At 34.4% G+C, this 24,403-nt stretch overlaps 2 protein-coding genes across 4 annotated transcripts; one reads left to right on the forward strand and one right to left on the reverse strand.

Annotated features, from left to right (window-relative positions):
• Positions 1–492: 492 nt before the first annotated feature.
• On the reverse strand, positions 493–21,516 carry LOC105124637 (transcription initiation factor TFIID subunit 1-like). Of its 3 annotated transcripts, none has more exons than XM_011024738.1 (22): positions 21,358–21,516; positions 20,562–20,619; positions 20,012–20,115; positions 19,378–19,440; positions 19,221–19,266; positions 16,568–16,816; positions 15,542–15,627; positions 14,330–14,495; positions 12,973–14,059; positions 11,661–11,863; positions 11,289–11,526; positions 9,533–9,869; positions 8,786–8,995; positions 8,546–8,638; positions 7,664–7,870; positions 6,193–6,399; positions 4,969–5,452; positions 4,283–4,458; positions 4,003–4,122; positions 3,022–3,078; positions 1,786–2,931; positions 493–1,114 (listed from the first exon to the last, which is right to left on the reverse strand). In XM_011024738.1, the coding sequence occupies exons 2-22, from the start codon at positions 20,602–20,604 to the stop codon at positions 767–769; spliced, it is 5,670 nt and encodes a 1,889-aa protein (XP_011023040.1). In that variant the 5' UTR covers positions 20,605–20,619; positions 21,358–21,516; the 3' UTR covers positions 493–766. The 3 variants fall into 3 exon arrangements, with proteins under 3 accessions (XP_011023040.1, XP_011023038.1, XP_011023041.1); XM_011024736.1 differs by having other exon boundaries at positions 16,556–16,816; XM_011024739.1 differs by lacking the exons at positions 20,012–20,115; positions 20,562–20,619; positions 21,358–21,516 and having other exon boundaries at positions 16,556–16,816; positions 19,172–19,266.
• A 1,623-nt stretch (positions 21,517–23,139) lies between these two features.
• On the forward strand, positions 23,140–23,923 carry LOC105124693 (ctenidin-3-like). The gene is made up of 2 exons (XM_011024795.1): positions 23,140–23,164; positions 23,631–23,923. The coding sequence occupies exons 1-2, from the start codon at positions 23,140–23,142 to the stop codon at positions 23,921–23,923; spliced, it is 318 nt and encodes a 105-aa protein (XP_011023097.1).
• Positions 23,924–24,403: the final 480 nt, after the last annotated feature.

Consider the following 24,403-nt stretch of genomic DNA (forward strand, 5'->3'; position numbering starts at 1 on the left):
TATAAGTAAACCGATAGCTAACGAGATGACCCAACAAACAACCTAGCCGCCAAATCCAAGCCTGTGGTTTAGTGATTACAACATTTGTCGTTAGTAATCAATAGGTCAGAGCAGATGAAATATAAGATTAATCCATCGGGTCTGGTCTCGTATACATCCACATCCACCTTGGGGAAAGGGGAAGGTTAACATTTTCTTGGCAACTATGTTCATAGGAGCTTAGCTTGCTTGTATATACCAAATCGGCAACACAAACACGAGGGCAAAATTGGGGGACTTTGCTCCCTACGAGGAGGAATATGATTATCCTCACAAAATCCACATCGAATGTCCATGTTTTGAGGAATAACACACTATTGACTCCATTGGTTAATGAAAGAAAACTGAGCAGAGATGCAGCAACATGAAATGGCCATTCCTAAGGGAAGATATTTGCTTCTTGTACCTTTTTGCAACCGGCAAGCAGCTGCTTCTTTCAGAGAATATTCCCCCTTTTTTACACACTAATGATTTTCATGGTGGATCGGAGTTAATACCTAAATTTAACAGCACAGTGAGGACAAGATGCGACAGATCTACTCAGATGTACAAGAGATATGACTCGTTATTTTACAAGGGCATAACTGCCATGCAAGCTTCTGCCCGAACTCAACTTATTTTGTTACTAACCCTAATCAACCCCAGGGAAGAAAAAAAATAATAATTAAAAATTGATTTTTCCACCTGGGGATCTGGGACAAATAATAAAAGATTAGAAACCAATGATTCAAATACCAGCTTCAGCTTCAGATAAGCTATCCTGTTTCTCCATCAACAAGAAATCACATATTTCCAGAAGCTGGTCTGCAAGGGGAGGAATACCAGGGTTCCGTCCATCGTTATACAAGTGAGCATTGTAAGCAATCTGCCACATATCATGTCTGAACTCGTTTCGGTTCTTGTATTCCATCTTCCTCGCCTTGTCCTTAATAGTTGAAAGATCCATGGGGCGTTTTATGATGTGCAAGTAGTCAGGAGCCTCCTTCTTCAGGACTGGTTTCAAGAAAAGATAAGACACTTCCACCCTATCTTTAAGAGCATCCACAATACCTTCCAAGATGTTTGCCAATCCAACCTGGACAGAGGTTGAGTAAAACCGATTAACTTAGTTCAATTTTCATACAAAAGCAGAGATAAGATTTTGCAGATAAAATTATAATTTCAGCAAATTGTTTTTTCAATTAAGGGATATGGCACTAAAGGTAGACTCCCAAGTCCATTTAGGTAAGAAAATTGTATTTTAGTCGTTAATACTTCCCAAGTAAATAAAAAAATACTGCTCAGGATAAGTTAAAAAACAAGTTGCATGATGGCCAGTGAGACAATCCTATCAGAAACATTTCTAATGAATGTGGAAGGAAAAGCCTCGCGTGTTTAAATTTTTATACAATTCCCAGTCACCACTGAATTGAACAACCACTAAATCAGTACACTGAAAGAGAAACTCCTCAAAACCAACCAGGACCGAAGAGGTGAACACTAAATGGTTGTTAACAAGCTTTTCAGAAATAATAGCACCATGACTTTTAAATTGGGGCTTTATGCCCTCTAAAGTATATCTGTGATTCTTAAAAATGTTAAGGTGGAAATAAAAACTAAGCTAGCACAATTTCACAGAAGACAATTTGACCAATAAAGGTCTTCCAAACCATTGCATAAAAGGAACGATGGATGGTGGTAAAACAGGATACAATATAAGCAGAGCACAAACAACACGGAAATAGTAAGGTTGGAGTTGGTCAGTACCTCTCCAACTCTACGACGCTTGGTTGCCGGGGTATAATCAGCACCATATTTCCCCGCATCAACAACAGGTCGCCTTTTTGCACCCCGATCTCTTTCTGGCATCCTTCTCTCATTTCTGTCTGCCCTGAAATCATCCAAGTGATCACTGATTTCAGGCCTTTTCTTCTTCTTCTTCTTCGTCTTCTTTTTGGCTTTTTGGCGTTCTTCTTCCTCCCAATCCCATCTAATGGTTTCTGTGTATCTTTCAATCTCAGCTAATTTTTCTCGTTCTTCACGTGACCTCATTTCTTCTGCAAAAATCCTCCTTGCTCTATCTTCTCTCAGTCTCTCAGCAACTCTCTGCTTCTCCTCCTCTTCCCACCATCTTCTGTCCTCCCTAGCTTTCCTCTTAGCCGATTCTCCAGAGAAATGCATGCTTTTCCCAGGCTTCTCAAAACTGGACAGTTCAACTATTTTTTTAGTTTTTCGATGCTCGTAACCAGGGCTTTCATCCTGACTAACCTGGTCCACATCAATAATCTCTTTGGGCTGTTTGATAACAATTTTCTTTTGAGTCTTTTTTCTATCCTTTTCTGCTGGTGGACGTATCACAATGGAGGGCTTATGAGGATCAACATGGTCTCTGTCCATGTATGTAGGTGGTCGTATCACAATAGAGGGCTTATGTGATTCAATTTGGCCTCTCTCGGTATCCATTGGGGGTCGTATCACAATAGATGGCTTATGTGATTCAACCTGTACATTTTCAGGTTTCACCTTGTTGAAAATTTTTATTTTACTAACCTTAGAAGTTGCCCTACTTCCAGTGTCAATATCAGAACTGACAGGTTGGACATTGGATGTGGTAGGTTGATTAGAAGTATCCACAGCCCCATCAGAAGGTTTATCAGAAAATTTCTCTGTGGAACCACACTTGAACTTCACTGGAAGAGATTTTGCTAAACTAGATTTTTCACCCTCAGCAGCTTCAATTTTGGTTGCGCTTTTGGAGATCGTCTTCTTCTTCTGCAACTTATGCTGGGACACATTCAAGAGATCCTGGGAAGTGGATTTTCTGGAAGACTTTTCCAAATCTATAGTTTCTGATGGTGTTTCAGGCTCCTTTCCATACTTAGGGCAGTTTTTATTGGTCTTCATGTGTCCAAGCTGGAAAATAAAAGGTAATACAATTACAACTGAAATTCTTCTGAAGCATCGAGAAGAAAAAAAACACAGCTAATTTGGTAAGTTATGCACCTGTCCACAGGCTCCACAAACGAATCTCTCTCTTGCTGATTTCTTCTCCTTGAAAATCTGGATTGAAAACAAACAAAATTAAAGGTTGTTCAGGGCCGAAGATAGAAAAGCTAGAATTCAAAAGTTAAAATGGGAAGTAGTGTTTCACATCTTAAAAATCCAAGTAAATGCAGCTTTAAAAGGTAGCATGATAGCTATTGAAACACTGGCTATTCTAGAACAACTGCCAGCACAAGAAATGATTACAAAGCCCAATGGCTGTCCAGAATAGAAATATAACAGCTCATATAACCCTAGGTTGCATCTATATCACTAAACACAACTTGGTATGAGAAGCCTCGTACATTATTATCAGTGGCAATTAGAGACACACCACCATGACATACTTAAGCCATGAAAGGAATTTTGGGCATCTTTTTAGGGAATGCGGAGAACTTGATTTCTTTTTTAAATTTAAACTAAACTGTTTGGAAAACTGAGTCAGAAAGAAGAAGAATAAGTATTTGGGTTTTGTGAGTTACAGAATGCATCCTAATAACATCATTTCCTGCTTTTCTACCGAGCAGAAATTAAAGGAGGAACCTCTAGTTGGTAAGCATGTCATACCTAAATTCTTTGCTTGAGTAAGTTTCAACCAAACTACAAATTAGTCAAATAAAAAAAAATGATTATCCTATGCTTCTCTTTCATATCTTCTATTTCTTCTATGCTCCCATAATCACATGTCTAGACGTTGCACAGTAAGACAGCAGATTCAGTACAAATTTATGATACATGATAAGGTGTACTCAACGTGAAAGGAATTTCTTAAGTGCAACCACACAAAAAATTAGAGAAAATGTTATATCACAAAAACAAAAGAGAAAATACTCATGCATTATATCTACCAGAATCTGTATCTTTGAATAAATGTTCCTAAAACAAAAGTTCCAATAACAGATAAAGTTGCATATGTACTGAAGAAAAGATGAATACGCTCACATGATTAAGTCCATCTGCCATTATTACTTTTGCCTTCAGTGGAGGGGTGTTGAAGGCACCATTCTTTTTCACTGTTTTCACCTTCTCAGACATCTTCCCCTTGATAGATAAGGTTTCAAGCTGCCAACACAAGATAGTCACTGGTGTACACTTTCACAAGCAGGAATAAATTATCTAACCATAAGATATGACAGCAAATTGGAAGTGCATTGGCCAAGAAAAGTGCAGGTTTAACAACAATGAACAATGTAGTTCAGGTTTAAGGTGGAATGTATTTTACCTCCTTCAAGTCTCTAATGTTGTTCTCTTTTGGTGCATATGATCCATTGGGTTGGGTTTTGTTCATTTTCTTACCCCAGTGAACATTGTCAACAAAATTTGGTTTCGTAGGTGTCAATACTGCATCAACACCAACATTTCTTGTTTTTTTCTTCCTTTTCTGCTCAGCCTCATCATCTGCAGCACAGCAAGTCGCCACAGTCTAAGCTAAATTATAAAGTAACAACGTGCAATCTATGATTCATCTACCAAAAGTTTTCCATCTAAGTTAGCTCCTTGTGTACAAGGGTTATGCCACATTAGCAAAAACTAATCAACATTCAAACAGAAAAGCACTTGTAAGTGAAGTGGAACAGAACCTAACCCTTAAATGAAATTCCACCAAACTAGAAGATTAAAGACAAACACAAGTACAATGTGAAAAGAAGAAAATAAGTGCCACGATACTTGTGTTTCAGTGCGTAAAGGTAGTACCAGTGATAAACCAGTGATTTTGATAAACCAAGATTAATAAGAGGCTTATGCTCCCTGATATGTGGCAGTACATAGACTGCCATGTTCTTGGCAGCAGAAAATTTTTATGCTGAGATATAACTGTTTCAACTATCCAGAAGTCCACAGAAGTATGCAAGCAATAGTTCATCAGAAATGGCCATATGAAGTATTAAGAAAACAAACAAACCATACCATCCATAAGCAACCTGCACAGTTGAGCTGCCTCAGCAGCTTCATCTTCAAATTCCTCTTCTGCCTGAGCTTGCGATGGGCGTCTTCTCATTTTTATCCCCTTAACACCATCTCCTTTGTCATGCTTGGACTCGTAATTATTCTCGTCTCCTTCAAATTCTTCTGCATCAAGTAAGTTTTCTAGGTCTCCAGCAAAGGAATCCAGATCGCTATTTGCTTCAGAATCACTTTCAATTTCATCGCCATCCACTGCTGAAAGAGATTGAACTTGACGATCCCAAATTTCTTGGCACTTTTCTCTTGTCTGTTGATGTAGCTGAAGAAAGGACATTCGTTGGCCACGTGCATATTTGCTGATAGTTGTTGGATCAACCTTTACCCCACATGAAGCTTGTTCACTTGATAGCTTGCGTATCATGGCAATACGATGCCACCTTGTCTGTTTTGCAATCTGCTCATCAGGTACATTGAACTTCAGAAGTACCTGGAAATAAGAGAATAATCGAATCAATCATTTACATCTTTCTTGTTCATAACTATCAATTATACTCTCTTAAGGATAGGTTCGATGAATTTAAGGCTGTTATTTACTAGCCATGTTGTGTAGTTACTGGGAGTCAGTAAAATTGGAGATCACTCTGGTTAATGCATAAAGAAGAGGACTTTTGTTTTGGTGGCTCTGTTTAGAATGCAATAAAAAAAGATGAAGGGACTGTCACATTGTTAACTAAATGCAAAGGGATGAGGCACAAGATTAGTGTGCCTCAGTGGTGCCACTGAAAAATTTAAAGCGAGCTTTGTAGCTGGATCTGTCTGGTAAAGTTCTTCTATAACCATGTGAGAATTTTGTTAAATGTTTGATGTCAGTAGCCTAATTAATAAATGGTTTTACCATATCAAATAAAAGAATGTCCATGGCTTCATATGAAGCATGGTATCCCAGATATGGGATTTCAGTGGAAGAAAGAAAGAAACTTCATTATCCCTTTCTCCATGCCGTGTTATAATGATTGATTATCTCTACTCGATATTTAACTAAATCTACCCCAATGCTTCCCTTACTTCCAGTTCAACATGCTGTTATAATACATGTTTCAGAGACTGATGAGTTCTATGCAGTTTCCTGGATGGTTTTTTCAAGCTAATCATCTCCAAGATAAGATCTATTCAGAATAATTGAGGATCAATAATTGGAAATTCCTTCGAAGAAAAAAATTAACACACCTCTCTTGCAGCCTCCATGCTCAATCTCCGAAGGTCAGCATCTGTCCCAGTAACAGTGGAACCTCCTCGACCAGCACCTGCTTTTTTCTTCACTACTGCATTTGAAATTGGTGCCTTGGGAGCAGTACGAACATAGCTAAATCCTAGGCCTCGGCCGGATGGATCACCAACACCAGTAATTTCAAGGCGCTCAATATTTTCTCTATCCTGAATGCAAAAAACTAAAGTTGAGAATTAACATTGAAGAAAAAGAAAAGAGTATTTTTTTCTAAACACTAGCATAGCCCTGCCAAATCCTAAAATTCTGAAATAGAAAATAACCAGCAAAGAGGGGGGAAAAGAAACTACTGCGGTACAGCAAGAAATAACTAGAGCTTCGTGAACTAGCTAACCACTTGCAATATTACTTCAATAACATTTTGAAAAGTAAGAAAACCAATTACAACATTATCTCAGAAGAAATTGCTAGATTGTCACAATAGAGCAACACAAAGGTGACATACTGAAATGACACAGTGGCTACCCAACTTTCTTTTCTAATTTTTTTTTTTTTGACAAGGATCGATAAACATCTACAGAAAGATGTCAAGGAGTTGCCAACCATTTACAGAATGACAAATAACATGCAAAATGAAGAATCTGCAAGTTATATCCCATCTTATGCATTTCTACAAGATTTTATGTACAAAAAACAACAATAATTCTTTTTCCTTAAGATTTTATGTATAAAAAATAACAATGATTCTTTTCCTTTGCACACACTTTTGTCTTATTCCTCTCAGCAAATGAGAAGTTGCTACTCCTAGAACACACCTCTAGATCCCTTTTCCTACAAAAATGTACCACGATTCAAACATTCAACTTTTGCAACCACACTCCAGACACATACACTAATACAAGTCATATTCAGTTTGCTCAGGGATTGGGAATAGAATATGGGTATGATTCCAGTGCCAATTCCAATTAGGATTATTCACATTCAGTTTATAGAAAAATGAACATAATTGTAATAGGGTCCTAATTCAACTAAAAAAGAGATCCATTTATTTCACTTATAATACAACTCAGTTGTTGTGGAATTGCAGTCCTTATTACTAACAAACCAAACAATATCAAGCAAGAAAAAGAACGGGATTTCCATTCTCTACTGAACCAAACACTATCATATAAAATTCTATCCCAAAAACAATGAAGCAACAAGGGAACAAGTTTCCCAATCAATCTTCAAGTCAATCCCGGAGAAATGACAATCTAACATCCAAAAGAATCAATTTCTTAGTGTAGAATAGTTAAGGAAACAAAAAGGAACTACACTCTCACAATGCAAATCTTTATATAAGCTCTTAAGAGAACAGATATTCACACATAGTGACTGGTAGCCAAAACATGTTCAAATGCAATGCTGACCTTAAAGGGCATTAGGATCAGAGATGGCTTAAGAATGTAACAAATCAGAAAAAGAATACCTTACCTGGTTTGTACAAGCAACAAAATTGCTGCTCAGGCTCCATGGAGTTATCTGAAGTTCTCTCTCGATGTGTGATGCTGCAGCCAAAGCTATCGCTTCGTCAGGGAGCTGACTCATTGCAGTTGAAACACTAGTGGGAAGTGTTAGCCTTGTAATCCCCAAGTGCTTAAGACGATACAGACCAGCTTGCATGCTTTCATAGGCACAAACCTAAACCCAAAATGAGGGGGATAAATCGTATATTTATTTAAAAGAAAAGGGAGAAGTACATGAAGCAACAAAGCACGGGCATTTTCAGCATACTAAGGGACCACTGGAGTACCGGATACAAGAAAATTCAGATGATCTTTGTTCCTAGGACTGAAAGCTGTATTAAACCATCAGATTCATTAGGTTCACCAATGGCTAAGTTGAAAGTTTGTGGATCCACAAGGTAGCAGTTATCTATCATTTTAGTTTAACAACTTATTCTTAAGCGAGATATGAACTGATTTTCCTAAAAAAAGATTATTCTTACATAGTGCTAACTATAAAACCCGCCAGTTTCTTCACTTACCTTGTGCTAACTATAAAACCTACCAGTTTCTTCACTCTAACAATGCAAGTTAAAGCAATCTCAATAACATTTAGTATGCAGGAATTTTCATCTAATAACACTAGCTAGCCAGACAATGGAGTTGCAAATAAAATGAAACGCAATTTCCAAAACAAGCTTACAGATTACAACATCTTTGCAATAATACAACCTTTCAGAAAGTACAAAAATCCGATTTAACAGTGAACTCAAATCAAACCAATCCATGGCTATCAAAACTCATAGCCATACTAGAATCATAAAGGATGAGGAAAAATTAAAAAGAATTAGAAATGAATTCTGAAACTCACATTCTCTGGTAAGACCATCTTTTTCAATTCCTCTTCAGATGGAATGATGAAATCACGCTTCTTTGCCCAAAACAAGTGTCCATTTGCATCCTTCTGTATGTTGAATGTCATTGTAAAGCAAAATACAGGGGACATAGAAAGATTCATTTTTCAAAGTGCAAATCCAACAATCATCCAAACACTTATTATTTACTAATGTCAACAAATCTAATGTAAAATATTATAAAGAAAAAATCATACCCGCAAAATTGTGCACTCCTTGAGCTTCTTCCGCAAGATGGTCTCTGAAATGTTTGGAAAATGAGCGGACAGCTCATCTGCGCGGATCCAAGGAAGCATCCCACGCTTCTCAGCAGCTCGGAACTCACGATAAAGATACAGTAATAGCCGATTTATGATATATGCCTGAAGATTCTTAGAAGCAGGAGTTAATACCTCCATAAGGGGCTCCTGCAAAGACAGATCAATGAATCCAAATTTGTTTACTAACACTTGCACCAAATAATTATTAATTCTCCTATTTCTATATTGAAACATCACAATGTTTTAACTTCTAATGTGGAATAGAAAAAAGACTCCCAGTGTGTATGGTATGAGGAGTGTTGGAGAACAACTTCTTGTCTGAGCCAAACTATCACATTATGTAATGTGAATCAAAGCTCTATCATCAATGTCCATACTCCTATCCTCTTCCTTTCCCAACTACACAATTTTTTTCCCTATTATGGCTCTCCTTTGAAATGACCACTTTTGAAAAGAAAAAAAAAACACATCCTGATCTAGTAAAAATGAAAACCTAGTGTGTGGAGCAATGTTAGGTAGTCATTACATGAAGGAAAATAGAATAACTCTTAGGTGTTCCAACATGCAGCACAATTCACTAATCACAACAAACCTTTAAGAAGAAAATGAATCTAGTAGAGATTCAAGGATGGAGTCTAATTCAAGGTAACCTGCGAGAAAGCATGAAAAAAAGCTAAATCAAACCTGTTGTCCAACGACAGCAACTCTGTCAATGCGTCTAATAGAAAGCTTTCCTTTTGCAGAACGAACCAACAAATAGTCAGTAGGAGGCACCTTGTGGGGAAATAATGGTGCTTTATACATGTTTGTTTCAAGAGATGATTGTCTGCAACCAGCTTTTATGTCTCCTAGGAAAGGGGATTTGTCAGTCTGCTCTAGCATCACAACGTTACCCAAGCTGCTTTTTTCATTGCGCAATGAGATACCAGTTTGATCACCGGGGCTCAACTTCTGATAGTAAGTGCGGAGATTGGCACCCATACCAACATTACTTAATGACAAAGGTCTTTCCTCACAATACCTGCAGTTAGAAAGTAAATGAACCCCTGTAAAAATACCATCATCTTACTCATGCAAGCATGAGGAAAAACTTAAGAAAATAAAACACCATGAGAAAAGAAACACCACGGTTTAGATGAATTTAATCCTGAAGTTCAGATGAATTTAATCCTGAAGCAATTATATTTATCAAAGTTAAGAATTTAATATGATGCAACAAAAGTGTTTCTACGTGCTCACAAACTTAATATGAGAAACATCTGTTGAGAATAGGGATGGCAATTTAACCCGACCCAAACCTAATGGATATCCACCAGAACCAACCTGATTTGGTGGGGGGTTTTGGATAGTCACCTTACCCAATGAGTAATGGACAAGGTTTGAACATTGCCAAACCCAACCTAAAACCCGACTCAAGATATATACATTAGTGTCATGTGCATATATGCGTAGAACATTTATATTTTTTGAATCCAATATAATGTATATGTAGATCAATATTGACATAATTCTGTATAACTTTTACAGTTCTGCCACTTAATATATGCATATATACCCCATATATATATTACTCTTTTATCATTCTCAGTTGCTATGTGCTGTCCATGACACTTTAGTAAAGAAAGCATAAGTAGAAGATGCTTTGGAACTCACATACTGAAGGCAGTTGTAGAAAAATTGGTTTGGAAGGAGGATCACACAAGATTTTGCTAGAATGATGGTCATTTTTAAAATATAACATGGAAAAAAAAAAGAACAAAGAAAAGTAAGACTTTGAAATTACAAAAAATATCAAGTGAAGATATATAAAAACACATAAATGGTAAGAGGGAAGAAATAAAAGAGAAAATAGAACATAAAGGAAAACAGGTAACACAGCCATACAAGAATCTAAGCAATGGTAGCAAATCAATGGTCGAATTAGGGAATTCCTCATTTTTACTAGGACAATGATGCATTGACAAGTTTACTGCACATAAAAAGCAAGCTTTCTGATATTAAATCTTCAAATGAAATTAACGATAAACAAACTAGCTAATTCAGATAAGCATCTCAGGAATATCTATGTGCTAATAACAAAAACTTTGTATTTAAATTTGCTTCTGTTAGTTCCAAAATATATGCGTGAACAGAAGGCCACAGTAAGAAAATGAAGAGAAGAATACCAAAGGGAATAAAAATGGGATTAATTGGAGCATGCAAATCTCTTTATGCCAATTTGAGCATGTTTCAAGTATGTAAATAAGAGAATTTTCTATGAGCATGAAAACAGCTTTCTAAATACCTTCAAGGGAGATTTGATGTAGACAAATCCTTATAAAGAACTAAACAGGTATATCTCCATAGTTCTATGCCTAGGAGATATAAGACAGAAGAATGCAGGACATAGGAGCGGGACAAGGAAAGACAGTGAGAAAAGAAAGATTTTTCTGTCACTTACTCCATTAGAAAAACATGACCATCTTTCACAGAAAGGTCGGATTTCTTCTTAAATGCGCCTGGAGGGCGCAGAGACTTGTTCTCACCCGGAATCTTTTGTGCCCTAGGCCACAAGTGAATTTTTGTACGAACTAGATGAAGCAAGGAGTTCGGCTGAACATTATGAGCAGAAAGAGATTTATGGTCTTCAAGCTCCTTCCCCAAATAAAATAACTTCACAGTTTCTGATGGCTTGAAATCTATAAAAACAATATTTTCAAGTAAGCTCTTGTTCTTCTTAAATGATTTAGAAATAACAAAATGTAAATGTGGATTAACAACACAAGCAATTAAAATAAACTGGATATATTACAAGCATAACAGTAATTACAACCTAGCTTCTTTGAAGCCTTTGCCTTGACAGATGAGATAGTTTCCTCAGCATCCACATGTAACTTACTTCCTTTGCCTCCTAAGCTCTTTAAAATAATTTTCATTGGTCCTGTAGTAGGTAGCTTCCCCCGTTCTTTGACAGCCACCTCATGGTCATGAGGATACCATAAAGCTTTTGGTCGATGAAAATTAGCTAGATCTTTACTGCAAAAGGAGCATATGAGAAAATGACATATTGTTGATATTCAAAAGGAGTATTTAGAAAATCCAGGACATAATGTTGATAGGTAAAATCAACACCATGAACCCAAATTTTAATACACAAGGAAAATGACATATATGAGAAACAATACACCTTGCTGAAAAGAGAACAAGAAAAAAGGGAACCCCATATTTATGCAGATGATTTGTAAGTCATAATTAAAGGACCACAATAATAGAGAAATTCCTTATCCAAAAAAAAAAAATAGAGAAATACCATCATCCATTATACTATTGATAAAAGGTGCATGGAGCCTTCAGGCAATTAGGCTTCCTCTTGCCTAAGGTGCCTAGTGCTACTGTAGGAGCTTGCCTCATAAACAAAAGATTCCAATCTAGAAAGAATATATATTTCAAATAAAGGAAAACAAACAGGCAAAGAATCACAAAACTTTATCAAACAAAAGGTTTCTAATCAAAATATCAATTTCAATGTCACATATGTATATGATCATAAGAAAATCCATGTCAATATACAAATGCCGTGCAATTACAGCACCCTTTTCTGGTAAGTAACATAGGACTCATATTGAGTATCTCAAACAAAAAATTCACGATTGATTTCTAACCATCATCAAAATTTAATACTTAATCATCATTATCATCCATGTTCATCATTAAATATATAACTTAAGATTCTGGTCTTTTCTCCTTTTACCCTGACAAAATACTCCCTTCAAGTCAATCAAGTACATCACTTTTACTCGTAAGATATTTTTCCCCTTCAGCAATTCTATCTCTCACTATGACTTTCAATAGGCTATCTCAAAATTAAATATTGCTGTAAAATGTGAATTAAACAAAGGCTTTAAAACGTCAATTGTAGAAATCAAATATAACTTATCAAAGGAGAAACCCAGCACAATCTAATCTTCTTAATAGTTGAAGAATAACTGTCACTAAGACCCTGGGAGTTGGAGAACCTAAATTCAAATCGCCTATTTTCAAACTTTCAAAAAGAACTGAAGAATAATCATTTATCATTTTAAGTATAGGCCCAGTTATGAAACAGCATAACGATGACTGCTATGATGTAGGCCACTAAATCTTACTTGCTCAACTTCAACTTCATTGTCTGAAGCTTTATTGCAGGTGCAGAGTGATGAATTTTAATTCCATAAGCAGTTCGTTTGTTAGAATTTGATTGCAATCGCTGAGAATTTTTCCTGATCATGTAGAACTTGTCATTAGCAATGTTGAATTGCCAACCAGATCGATTTCCACAGCCTAGTAGCTCATGAGAAACCTTTTGCTTTAGGGGTCGAGTTATAATCATTGCCCCTGCATGAAGTTGAAGATGCTTACTATCCCTGTGATCCAAAATTTCAAAGAGCATCTGCTCATCTTGAAGATCAAGAATCAGCTTAGGCTTTATGTTAGCTTCACATGGTTCCCATATTATATCATCTAACCAAGATCCTTCCATCAAGTCTCTATTTTGCAATGTGAGCTTGCTGAAACGCCTTAGAGCATCACTTTTGTGAAGCTCCACAGCATTATTCTCTCTTCTATCATTAACATGATTAGAGCTATCCTCTTCCAGGCGAGATTCCAATCTCAAAAGTTGTGGATGGCATCTGCTTTCCGATAATGGAAGATTTCCAGGTTCTGAATAATCTCCTGAGCCAAAGGACTCCAAGAGAACATAAGACCTGTTCCAAGAACAGTTATCAAGGTTCTCATTTAACTCCACTGGGAGCTCTGAATGAAGATTTGGTAGACTAGTCACTTGTTCAGTTTCTATAACAAATGAAGATCCCAATTCAGGTCCAGAGGGATCACCACTGTCCACAGAATTGTCACTGATAACTGGGGAATTGTCCCAGAGAATTCTCTCTTCCCAATCATGCTGATCAAGGGGGTTGAATTTTGAATCCAATGGAGACTTCCATACCACATCCTTGTTCAATGGTTCAGCACTAAGATAAGAGTTCTTTCTTTGTTCCTCAATTTGAACAGACATCTGAATAGCTCCATGCATAGATCCAAATCTTGCCAACTCTGAGGCATCTTGGCTGAAGATTGAGATGTCATGTTGATTTACATGCAAATGTGATGGAAGCATTTGACCAGAGTCCTTTAAAAACACCTCTTCATCCTCTTCAACAATATCAGATACATCCATAGATGTATACTTCTCTGAAAAATGAATTAAACAACAACATTTAAACAGGAATCAAGCAAAAAGCAACAATAAGAAGAAGGCAAAGAATTAACAGAAAATCCTTCCACGTTATTGAAGAACAAAACCAAGAAACTAGACACTAAAAAGAAGAAATGAAAAGATGAGCATACAATGCAAATTACACAGGTCCTAAAAGCTACCGTGAAATTGCTAGAACAAGTAAAATAATAATGAGAATGGAAACATTAAGCCTGAAAGAAAATACCTAAAGCAAGAGGGTGTACCTTTCAAAATGGAATATCTATGATCTCTTTTTTCTCCTCTCTTCAAGGGTTCATGGATAGAAAATATTTCAGAGAACCGTAAGATCTCCATCCCATCTTCTATACACAAAATAGGAAGTGGAGTGTGACCTTTATCTAGAAACCCCTTGACAGTATCAGTTTCCTCCTGCATTAGCGTAAAAGACATCAATTAGAGTCAGAATAACAACACAAATTTGCAAAAAATATGCAAGTGGATTATTCAGCATCTTGGGTGAAAGATGGTGAACATTTACAGCTTGCCATATTTTATCAACCTTTACAGAGAAAACAATGGTATATCTTTGATTAACAGACAATTAAGATTTATCAGGTTAGCATTTCAGAAGTGCAAGCAGCAAATTAACCACCAAGATAGAAGCATAAATGCATTTTTCCTCTCTGTTCCTTTTTCTTTCTTCCTTTCCTCGAAAAGAGCAGGGTGTGATTATTTGCTATTAGAGTGGCACCATGGAGGATGTTGAGTTTTTTTCACAAGGATGGCAGAATTCTTGACAGTAGCCTTTCTGGGTTTAGGAAAGAAGAAATGTTCTAATACTTTGATAAAATGTGTTGTTTTTTGCAACTATCTGATTTTTCTGGATGGAAAGAATTGCTAAAATATTTCAAGGAACACTCCCGATCAAGAAAGTAATCGTGGAACAAGATACTATCCCAAGATAACTCTAACAACACCAGAAAATAGTGGGATAGCACAAACAAGAGGCAAACTGAGAGCAAACTAAGAGGTTGTCCAGACCCAAATCTTACAAACTGCGGAAAGGAAGACATTACTTTCAAGTGCAAACTCAATCCAAGATCTTGCATCCTCGTGATGCAATGCTTCAGGGGCTATTAGGGAGCTTCCCTTGCACTCAATAGAAGTGAAGCATTTTTTTATTTATTTTGAGCTTTGTCCATTTCCAGAATTGGCAGTTTGGCACGCAGTGAATACCAGGAGAGGTATTTAATAACTTGCTTGCACGCATCTATATTGACAAGCACAAATGTTTTTCCAATCTCACGGTACGTGTTCATCTTTCAAACATTTACATAGTCAGTGATTTGTTGAAAGTGGATCATACAGTAATCCAAACATTTGCTGGCCAGAACAGCATGCAACAGCCTTTAGAATGCAAATGCTACACAGAACACCTACATAAAAATTGAAGAATGAGGACATGGTAAACTAACCTCATGAACATCTACGAATTCAACATCAGAACTTTCAAAACCAACGGAGACAAGTTCTCCGGAAACTACTCCAACATCTTGCTGACCTGAAAAGGAGATTCTAAAACTATATGATCTTGCTTACACAGTTCAGAAATTTGGAAAGCTTTTGTGTGTGGGGAGGGGGGGGGGGTATTGATTGTAAAAAACCAAAGAATTATCCACAACCAAGGAAGACAACCACAAATAGAAATAAAATATTAAAAAGAGAACAAACCAAAATAATAATCTGTGAGTTCATAGTCAGCTGATTTATAACTTGTCTCAGAAAAAAGTTTCAGAAATTCCTTAATGCGATAATGTCGATTAAGCAAAGTCTCAGATACAATACAGTCAATCTGGAAAGTTCAAATTCGGTGAAAAGCTTGGGAAAAACTCATTAGGTTCAATTGTACACTGCAAAAACTCCGTGTGGATGATGCAATTTGGATTACTTTGTGTACAAACTCATTGAGCTGTCTGGGAATACAGAACAGAGAGTGGGGAAAACACAATCAATATGACTGCTGAAGTCCCACATAGAAAATCCATCCATATAGCTGATACTGAATTTGTACATCATACCACAGCCCCTTTCAGGTTCCCCACAAGATGGGTGTAATCAAAAAACATTTGTAGGCTATAGAGCGAATAAAGAAAGAAGGATAGGGGGATGAAAAATATCTGTTTTGTGAAACAGAGCTACCAAGTTCTGATTAGACCAGTAGTCAAGTTGATTAACACCAAACAGTCAAATTTTCTGAACTCCAATCTTTTAAAATTAAGAGAATATAATAACAGGTTTCAATATGAAAGTTTGAGAAGGGTAAAGGAAATAATCTAGCTGAACCACTAAATCACAGAATAGGTCATTAATAAATAAAACCTTAAAAGATGACAGCAGGGCCCTCAATATCTTAAATGGAAAATGATTACACGAAAAAAAAATTGATGAGGAATTGTCTATTATAAAAAAAATATATATATATGAATCACCTAAGAGTGAACCTGATAGAGAAGCTGTTTGAACTTCAAGTTTTTTATCCAAAACCACAGGTTCCTTTTCAAGTTCCTCTTTCACACCTTCATCATAATCTTCATCATCAGATATGGGAGCCTGCAACGTGGATTCAGACAACATATAATCCTTTTTTGACAACAAATAGTCCTCCTCGCTAACAGCTTGAATCTCAGGCCCCTCGTACTGTTCATCAAAATCTTCATAATCAACTGCATCTTCTGCCTTTGCATCATAATCTAGCAGCAGAAATACAGAGTAAACACATAATCAGAAGGTTTAACGAGATAAGGCACAAGATAAACAGCAAGTTACATAAAGCTAAACCTCAGAAAGCATCAGTATAATGATGTGGAATCTACATATTTTGACACACATAAATGCAAGAAAATTTATGCATGGCTGCATTGCATATGGACATATGCAGAAACGTTCAACCAGTCAGTTTCAACCTTTACCTCACACACACAAAAAAAAAAAAAAAGGTTTCAACAAGCAAGCCATTGGACACCATCAAGATATGCATCAAAATAAAAACAAGGCAAAATCACAAGTACGATGTTACTTGCAGCATAAAAAAACATAGCCAGAGGATCGATTGGAAATTTCTGACATGACTTGAACTTAACAAAAAAATATTAGAAAAGATGCGACCCTGTTCCCTGTTCAGAAATATATTCATTAGTGAGTATTTTCAATAAAACCAGCATATTTAACTATAACCTTTCCATTTGGCTTGACCAGAAACGTGACTGAAAAACCAGAATATCTATTCACATTGACTTCTACTAGATGTGCTGAAAAAAATAAGTTGTTAAGTTCTCTTAGGCTATATTTGTTTCCCGGAATTCACTTTCCAAACTTTTCTGTATTTGTTTTGTCATTATAAAAGTTGGTCAATGGAAAACACTTTCCAATCAAAGGAAAATTTGACTTGGTTTCCAGAAAAGTATTTTCCTGAAAAATTTGGACGGAAAACACTTTCTGGAAATTGTGAAAAATTTAGAAATGTTATTTCATTTGCTGATTATATCAAATTTGATCCTCAAACTTTTGATTGCTATATATATTTTATTTTAAATATTTATTTTTCAATTTCATCTCTTAAAATTTAATTTTTATATTAACTTTGGTCCTCATGTTTATAATTGTTATTTACTTTGCCCTTATCATTTTTTTATTGAAATTTTTTATCTATCAAATTTAGTCCTCATTATTTTTATTGTTACTTATTTTATTTGAAATAATTTATGAAATGTTAATTATTATTATTTTAATTTCTTCATCTTTCATTTTTTTTATTTTTTAGATTTGATCTCTATTATTTTGATTATTATTTATTTTATTTGAGATAATTTATGAATTTTTTTTTTCAATTTCATTCTCATTCACCTTTTTAATTTGTAAGATTTGTTCCTCATTATTTTAATAAACTTGAGAAAAATAAAACATTAATAAGTTATTCTCCAACTCATTTTTCATAACATAACCAAACACTAGAAAGTGTTTTCCAACTTATTTTCCATTACACTACCAAACATCAGAAAATATTCACTTTCCCAGAATTCACTTTCCAAAAGAAAACTACTTTCCAGCAACCAAACAGGGCCTTAATCACATATTCAAGATTCTTCCAATTTCTGATCAAATGGTACTGAAAATAGGAGTATAGACTTCAATTACTAGAATAATGATGAGTGTCTAAACAGTTTTCCCATTCTAAACGTTTAGTTTCAATCTAATAATTGATAAGTTCCAGTCTCTCACTTTGAAAGAACATCAAGCACAACTTAAATTGAGTAAGTGCTCTTTATTTCTTCTTTTGTTTAAATGTTTCTTGAATAAATTATGTTTGAAATAATGTCAAGACCCGGACAGGCATTACTTTCTGCAATGGCATGCAACTATTCTCATTTTGAATGCATTAAGTAATTGGGATAACATAATTTATGAAGAACTATGTTTCCCCAATTCCACAACATATTTTTTAAAGAACAAATCTGGGCTTGGCCACTACAGGCAAATGTTGTCAGATTAGATAGTTTCCTTGCATCCCTATGGTATCATGCTTTGGGTGGTTTTAGGGTGTTTCTTAAGGGTTCTATGGGAACATGGGTCTTCACTATTCAGATTTCTGTTTCATTGATGTCTTTCCTAGGAGGTTGCATGTGCATTGCTGCATACTTTCTTTGACTTATAAAACATGTCTTTCAGAATTTTCATGACAGCATCTTCTTATGCGATTTCCTAAGTCTCATCATCATAATTATTATTATTCAATAAGTTAATAATACCCTAAAAGGATATTGAGTTTTCATGCAAATCCAAGCATTGGTCTGGCAATATGTGTGGATCAACACTTGAGAATACCAAATACATTCGTTAAAAGTAAGTTATCTTTTCCATAGAACCGTCATTATAAGACATAGCCCTATGATCAAATTAGAAAGCTTCCCAAGTACTTGACATACAAAATTGAAATCAAATACAAGAGTTCACAACCTTGTATACCAGTAAATGTGAGTCAAGAGAAGTAAGAAACAACAGAGAAAGAGAAAGAGAGCTTAATGAGTTAAAGAACCAAAGATACTAACACAACATCAAAAACTGCATGACATAGTTTTCCTTGGCAGACAACATCACCTTGTTCTGCAGCATCAGTGGATGTTTGGGGTGATTTCACTGACAACTGAAATTAGAATAGCTTAAGATTAGTGTCAAGCCAAAAAAAGGAAGGAAGAAACCTGCCCAAGCATCACAGGAATTGAAAGCTAAAACACATGATAGAGATTTTCCATACATCAATTTCTGTCAATGATGAACCCAACTTGTCAGCTAGTGCGGCAAGATGCTCCTTTGCATCCTGAAGATATGTAGTTTAGAAACAAGTGAGAATCTCAAACTGGACACTTACCATACAAACAAATGGGAACGTTTCTTATTAAAAGTAAAAGAAGAACGTATGATAAATATAGCAAGCCCACAACTCAATTGCACAATAAGATTAGAAAATAGAAGTTGATGCAAAACAAAGTTGCTGCATGCCTGAACATCATGATTCTACCAATGTCTATCACATGCCTGAACATAATATTTAAATATGAAAACCTTTTCACTCAATATCACCTCCCAGAGTACCAAACCATGACAAATGACCATTACCAAGCCAATGAAGTTTAGTTTATTCTCCATCTTAGAATTAATAAAAATGTATTAGTTCTTCATTTCACTGGCCTAAGCCTCATATGTTTTTTTATCATTCCCTGCCTCAAATAAATACTTATGCCTTCACTCAATATCAGTTTTAATAGGAAGCCAACTATCACTTGCATGTGCATTAATTTATGTATCAACACGTGCATATTATTGAAACCTTTTACTTCAGTTAATATAAGAAATAAAAGATTACACTTAAGAGAGACAAATAAGCTCACCTCATCAAGGTAATCGGCATCAAGATCACCAGAATTATCAACATTCCCAAACATAAAACCCAAAAAATGGTTACCCCCGACTTCATCATATTCCTCGTCATCATCTGTCCAAAAGTCATCCAGACATTAGAAAGGATGATCACAAGGGGAGTTAAAAAAACACACGAAAATGAAGAGGAATTAATTTTGAATGTGTCGAAGACACATATCCTTTTTTTAAACAAAACCAGTTCGATAATCTCAGTTTGTATTTCGCAAGGTTGTCTAACTATAGGAACAAAACCAACTTAAACTACAGCTTTTAAGAACAGAGATTAAAGGTTGCAATTAAACAAACTGTCCATACACTGAGACCATCATGATTCTACCTATATCTATCACATGTCTGAGAACAAAACAACAGGGCTATTCATCATCCTTGACAATGATGACACAACTATAGAAAACCTTCAAACTCCGCAATTATACACAATTCTACCAATAATTACTATACCAATAAGCATAAAACAATCAAATTACAAAATGTTATGACGTTAAATAACCAACTTACCATCACTGGAAGCACTTCCCGACTCATAGCCACCTCCACCCATGTTTTAAAGGCAGTTCTGCCAAGAATCATGAAATGAAAATTTCAATTTTTAGCTATTAAACTAAAAAAAATGAATAACCAATTAAATTTCAGTTATTTAATATAAAGTTTTTATTTCATTTGAAAAATCCACGTGGAAAACAGATGGCAAAAAATTAAAAAAAAAGAGCTAAAATAATGCCAAAGAAATTGAAAAAAGAACTTGTAAAAGCAAAGATAAAACCAAAACCTAACAAAAACCAATAAAACACTAAAAAAACAAAAATAATCATGAAAAAAAAAAGAACAGCATCATCAAAAAAAAAAGTTCGAAAATGGGAACCAGAATTAGCTACAAAACACAAAAATTAAGAGAAAATCATAAAAATCACACCAAAAATACTTAAAATTTAACCTAAAATCAAACCCTAACACAAACCTACAAAATACGGCGGGAAGCAAGAATGACCAAAATTCGAAAAAGAAACCACAAAATATCTCGAAAAAAGAACAAATTGAAGATAAATTTACAAAATTAGGCCAAAAATACTAATATAGAAAATTAAATTCGTTGGAATAATTATTACTAACCAACCGTACTTGGATTCTTGCATGAAGAAAATACAATTATATCTTAAAACATAAGATTACAGTTAAATTTAAAAGGAAAACAAAGAGAAAAAATCAGCGATTTGAATTTGGAAGGAAGGAATGAAGAAATGATATGTGAAAGGAGCTGAAATAAGAAACTGGAGTGGTTGGATTGAGATGTCACCTGGTAATTTAAGGGGATTGATTCATATCCTGGTGGTGAACAACGATCATCTCCGACCGGGATAGCGACGACGGAGTGGATTTTGCATTCAACGACGAACTGAGAAGTTTTCTGCTTTTGCGTTTCTCTCTTTATTAGAAGACAGCAATAGAGTGTTGGGGACAAGAGTCGGGTCGCGTTTCTGAGATGGGTGGAATTGGGCCTTAACTTTTTGCATTCGTGGAATACAACCCACGCCCATAGACAGATAATTTTTTTTTTTGTCATGGTTATGAAACCCGGTCTGCCAAGACCGAGGTAAGCAATTAAGTAAAAATCAATTTAATCTAAAATAATATTATTTTATTTTTTATAAAAATATTAATTTAAATTTTTTAAATAAAAAATAAAAATCAAACTAAATTTTAACCAAATTAATTAGATATGAATTGAATTTTTAAGGTGATTGAATTAATTTTTTTAAAAAACTTGATATAGATTAAAAGCCAAGTTAAATAAGTTTTTGGTTGATTATTTAGAATTTATTACCGGTTGAATTTTTTTAAATTCACTTATTATTTATTTGTTTTATTTTGGGGGAATATCTTGTTGGCATGTCACCAAATTGATTGTTGAAAATATTATTTGTAAAATTTATTGAGATGGATATTTTGAAATAAAATAAATTACTTTTATAATTATATTTAATAGATCTAATTTGAGAACTGAATAAAAAAAAAACTTAGATTACGAGGTCAATTTATTGGTCACCAGGTCAATTATTTAGCTTAGAAAGAAGAATGGATGGCTTGGGTTTGGAATCTAGGTTCTTAATTTTTTGGCTCGGCTCGGTGGGAGGTTAGGGTTCTTATGGTGATCCATTTTTTTTATTTTTTAAAGGATGAGTTATATATATATATATATATATATATAGAGAGAGAGAGAGAGAGAGAGAGAGAGAGGAGAATCATACCTGATTTTAGCTTATAAAATCAACCTCCAACATTCCCATGTATAAGAGAAAATATATTTCTCTAAATGATTTAATTTAGTTTATAGTAAATCTCTCCCTAAGAATCAATTATATTATATTATATTATATTATATTATATTATATTATATTATATGGTTCACATGTATTTAGTAAAATCAAATGTCTTGTCTAGATTTAATAAAACACTTAACAAGGCTTAATATTTATTATTTTGAACAAGGCTTAGATCATGGATAAGCACAGTCAACTCTAAAGTTTTTAATTATTAAACCAGTTGTAATTTTATAATTAAGATTATTATATTATTATTAATTCTAACATTCAAGATAAATTAAAATAAAAAAATAATAGTTAATTATTTTTTAGCTATATAAAATAAACAATAATAAATATTAAATGTATAACAGACCTTTTCGTGATTTATTATATCTTATTTATTATCAATCAAATATAATACAAATATAATCACTCAATCTTGTAATTTGGTATCATGTTTTATCTTGTCTTTTTTATTTCTATTAGCTTTCCTTTTTTATTATAAGACATTAACTAATTACTAATTTTGTGTTTATCCATTCTTTTCTTGTCACATTAAGTAAGAAACTAAAACCCGTTGATTTTAATTGTAGCTGGTACTATTTATAATCTCATATAACATTGTGGATCAATTGTGTATTTTTTAGTAATTCATTATGGTTCTTAAAATTAACTTTGGATGATTTGATATTAATAAAAGACTAATTGTTTTTTTATTTATCAATGAAGATTGAATTAGAAGAAGATGAAACAAAATAAAAAACGTATCAAATATGGGTGGCGTGGTAGAAAATTCAAGTAAAAACATTTATATCTTCAAACTTTAAAAATAATATTAATACAAAAGTTAAAAAATATGAGAAATTTGTTGTTCATCTACATTCATTGTATTGTGAATTACTATATTTTTTCACTTTTTCTTTTTTTATATATATATTTTTGCATTTTTTTAATTTTTTATTACTTTATTCATTTTTTATTATTTTTTAAAAAATTTGTTTTAGTTTATTTTTTTAATATTGATATAATTAAAAATTAAATTTTATAATTTATTTTTTTTCATTGTTTTTTTATCTATTTACTAGAGTAATCCAAGTTATTCTGGTTTACAAGCTTAGTATGATTTTTTTTTAATTAAACTTGATTTTGTTATCATTTATTTTATATAGTTAAAAACAATAATTTTTTTAAAAAATTATTATATATAAAATTAAAACATGTGAAAAAAATATTGTAATTTTATTTGCATATTAATACGGAGGAGGTGACTCTGAGCTAGTGGATGGTGGCATTGCATCTTTTGGTGGTTACATGGAGGTTGGTGGTGGCCATGTCGGTACTGGTTCCACTGGTGCTGGTTTTGGTGGATTGGAAGGTGTCAACACAGGGATGCTAGGAGAAGGTGTTGGTTTTGGTGGATTGGAAGGTGTCATTACAGGAATGCTAGGAGACGGTTTTGGTTTCGGTGGATGTGAAGCTGTGGGCAATGTTTCAGCTAGGGATGACGATGTTGGTGTTGGTGTTGGTGGTGTGAGAGTTAGTTTAGGTGGCAAATGAGGCAATTTAGGTTTAGGCAACGGAGCCAAATCCTAAGCATGGTGAAGAAGATGCCGAGTTGCCAAGAAAACATTAGTGCATGAAAGTGGAAAAAATATGAAGACAGCAATGATCATGAGGTAATGAATAGAAGCCATGACTGTATACAGAACTATTTCTTTTGACCCTTCTTTGTGCATATATAGGGGGACTGGGAGAGCAAGCTTAGGACATGAACTAAATATGTTGAGTAATAATTCTTCACACGTGGTTAGATTTCTTGAGATGGTGCAGGTTCACAATTAATAGTGTCAAATTGTAGCTGTACTGGAAGAACAAGGCTTGTTTATGGCACAAATTAAAACACCTTTAAATTAACTTGTATGTTAAAAGAAGGAATCTGTGCTTACAATGTCTATTTAGTGCATTTGAAAACAAAAATTATTTTAAAAAATAATTTTTACTACGATTCCCAATACTCTTAAAAAGCAGATTGATTAC

This window comes from Populus euphratica, unplaced genomic scaffold (genome assembly GCF_000495115.2).
Source record: "Populus euphratica unplaced genomic scaffold, PopEup_1.0 scaffold35.1, whole genome shotgun sequence".
NCBI classification, from domain to species: domain Eukaryota; kingdom Viridiplantae; phylum Streptophyta; class Magnoliopsida; order Malpighiales; family Salicaceae; genus Populus; species Populus euphratica.

Bases quoted from the DNA above. Each gene is read 5' to 3' on its own strand.
- LOC105124693 (XM_011024795.1), top strand. From the start codon at position 23,140: ATGGGTGGCGTGGTAGAAAATTCAA. The intron at 23,165-23,630 runs GTAAAAACATTT...AATACGGAGGAG, and splicing joins TGGCGTGGTAGAAAATTCAA to GTGACTCTGAGCTAGTGGAT.
- LOC105124637 (XM_011024736.1), bottom strand. From the start codon at position 20,604: ATGGGTGGAGGTGGCTATGAGTCGGGAAGTGCTTCCAGTGATG. The intron at 5,453-6,192 runs GTGTGTTAATTT...TCTTATTTCCAG, and splicing joins GCATGGAGGCTGCAAGAGAG to GTACTTCTGAAGTTCAATGT. The intron at 1,115-1,785 runs GTACTGACCAAC...ACCTCTGTCCAG, and splicing joins AGCGTCGTAGAGTTGGAGAG to GTTGGATTGGCAAACATCTT.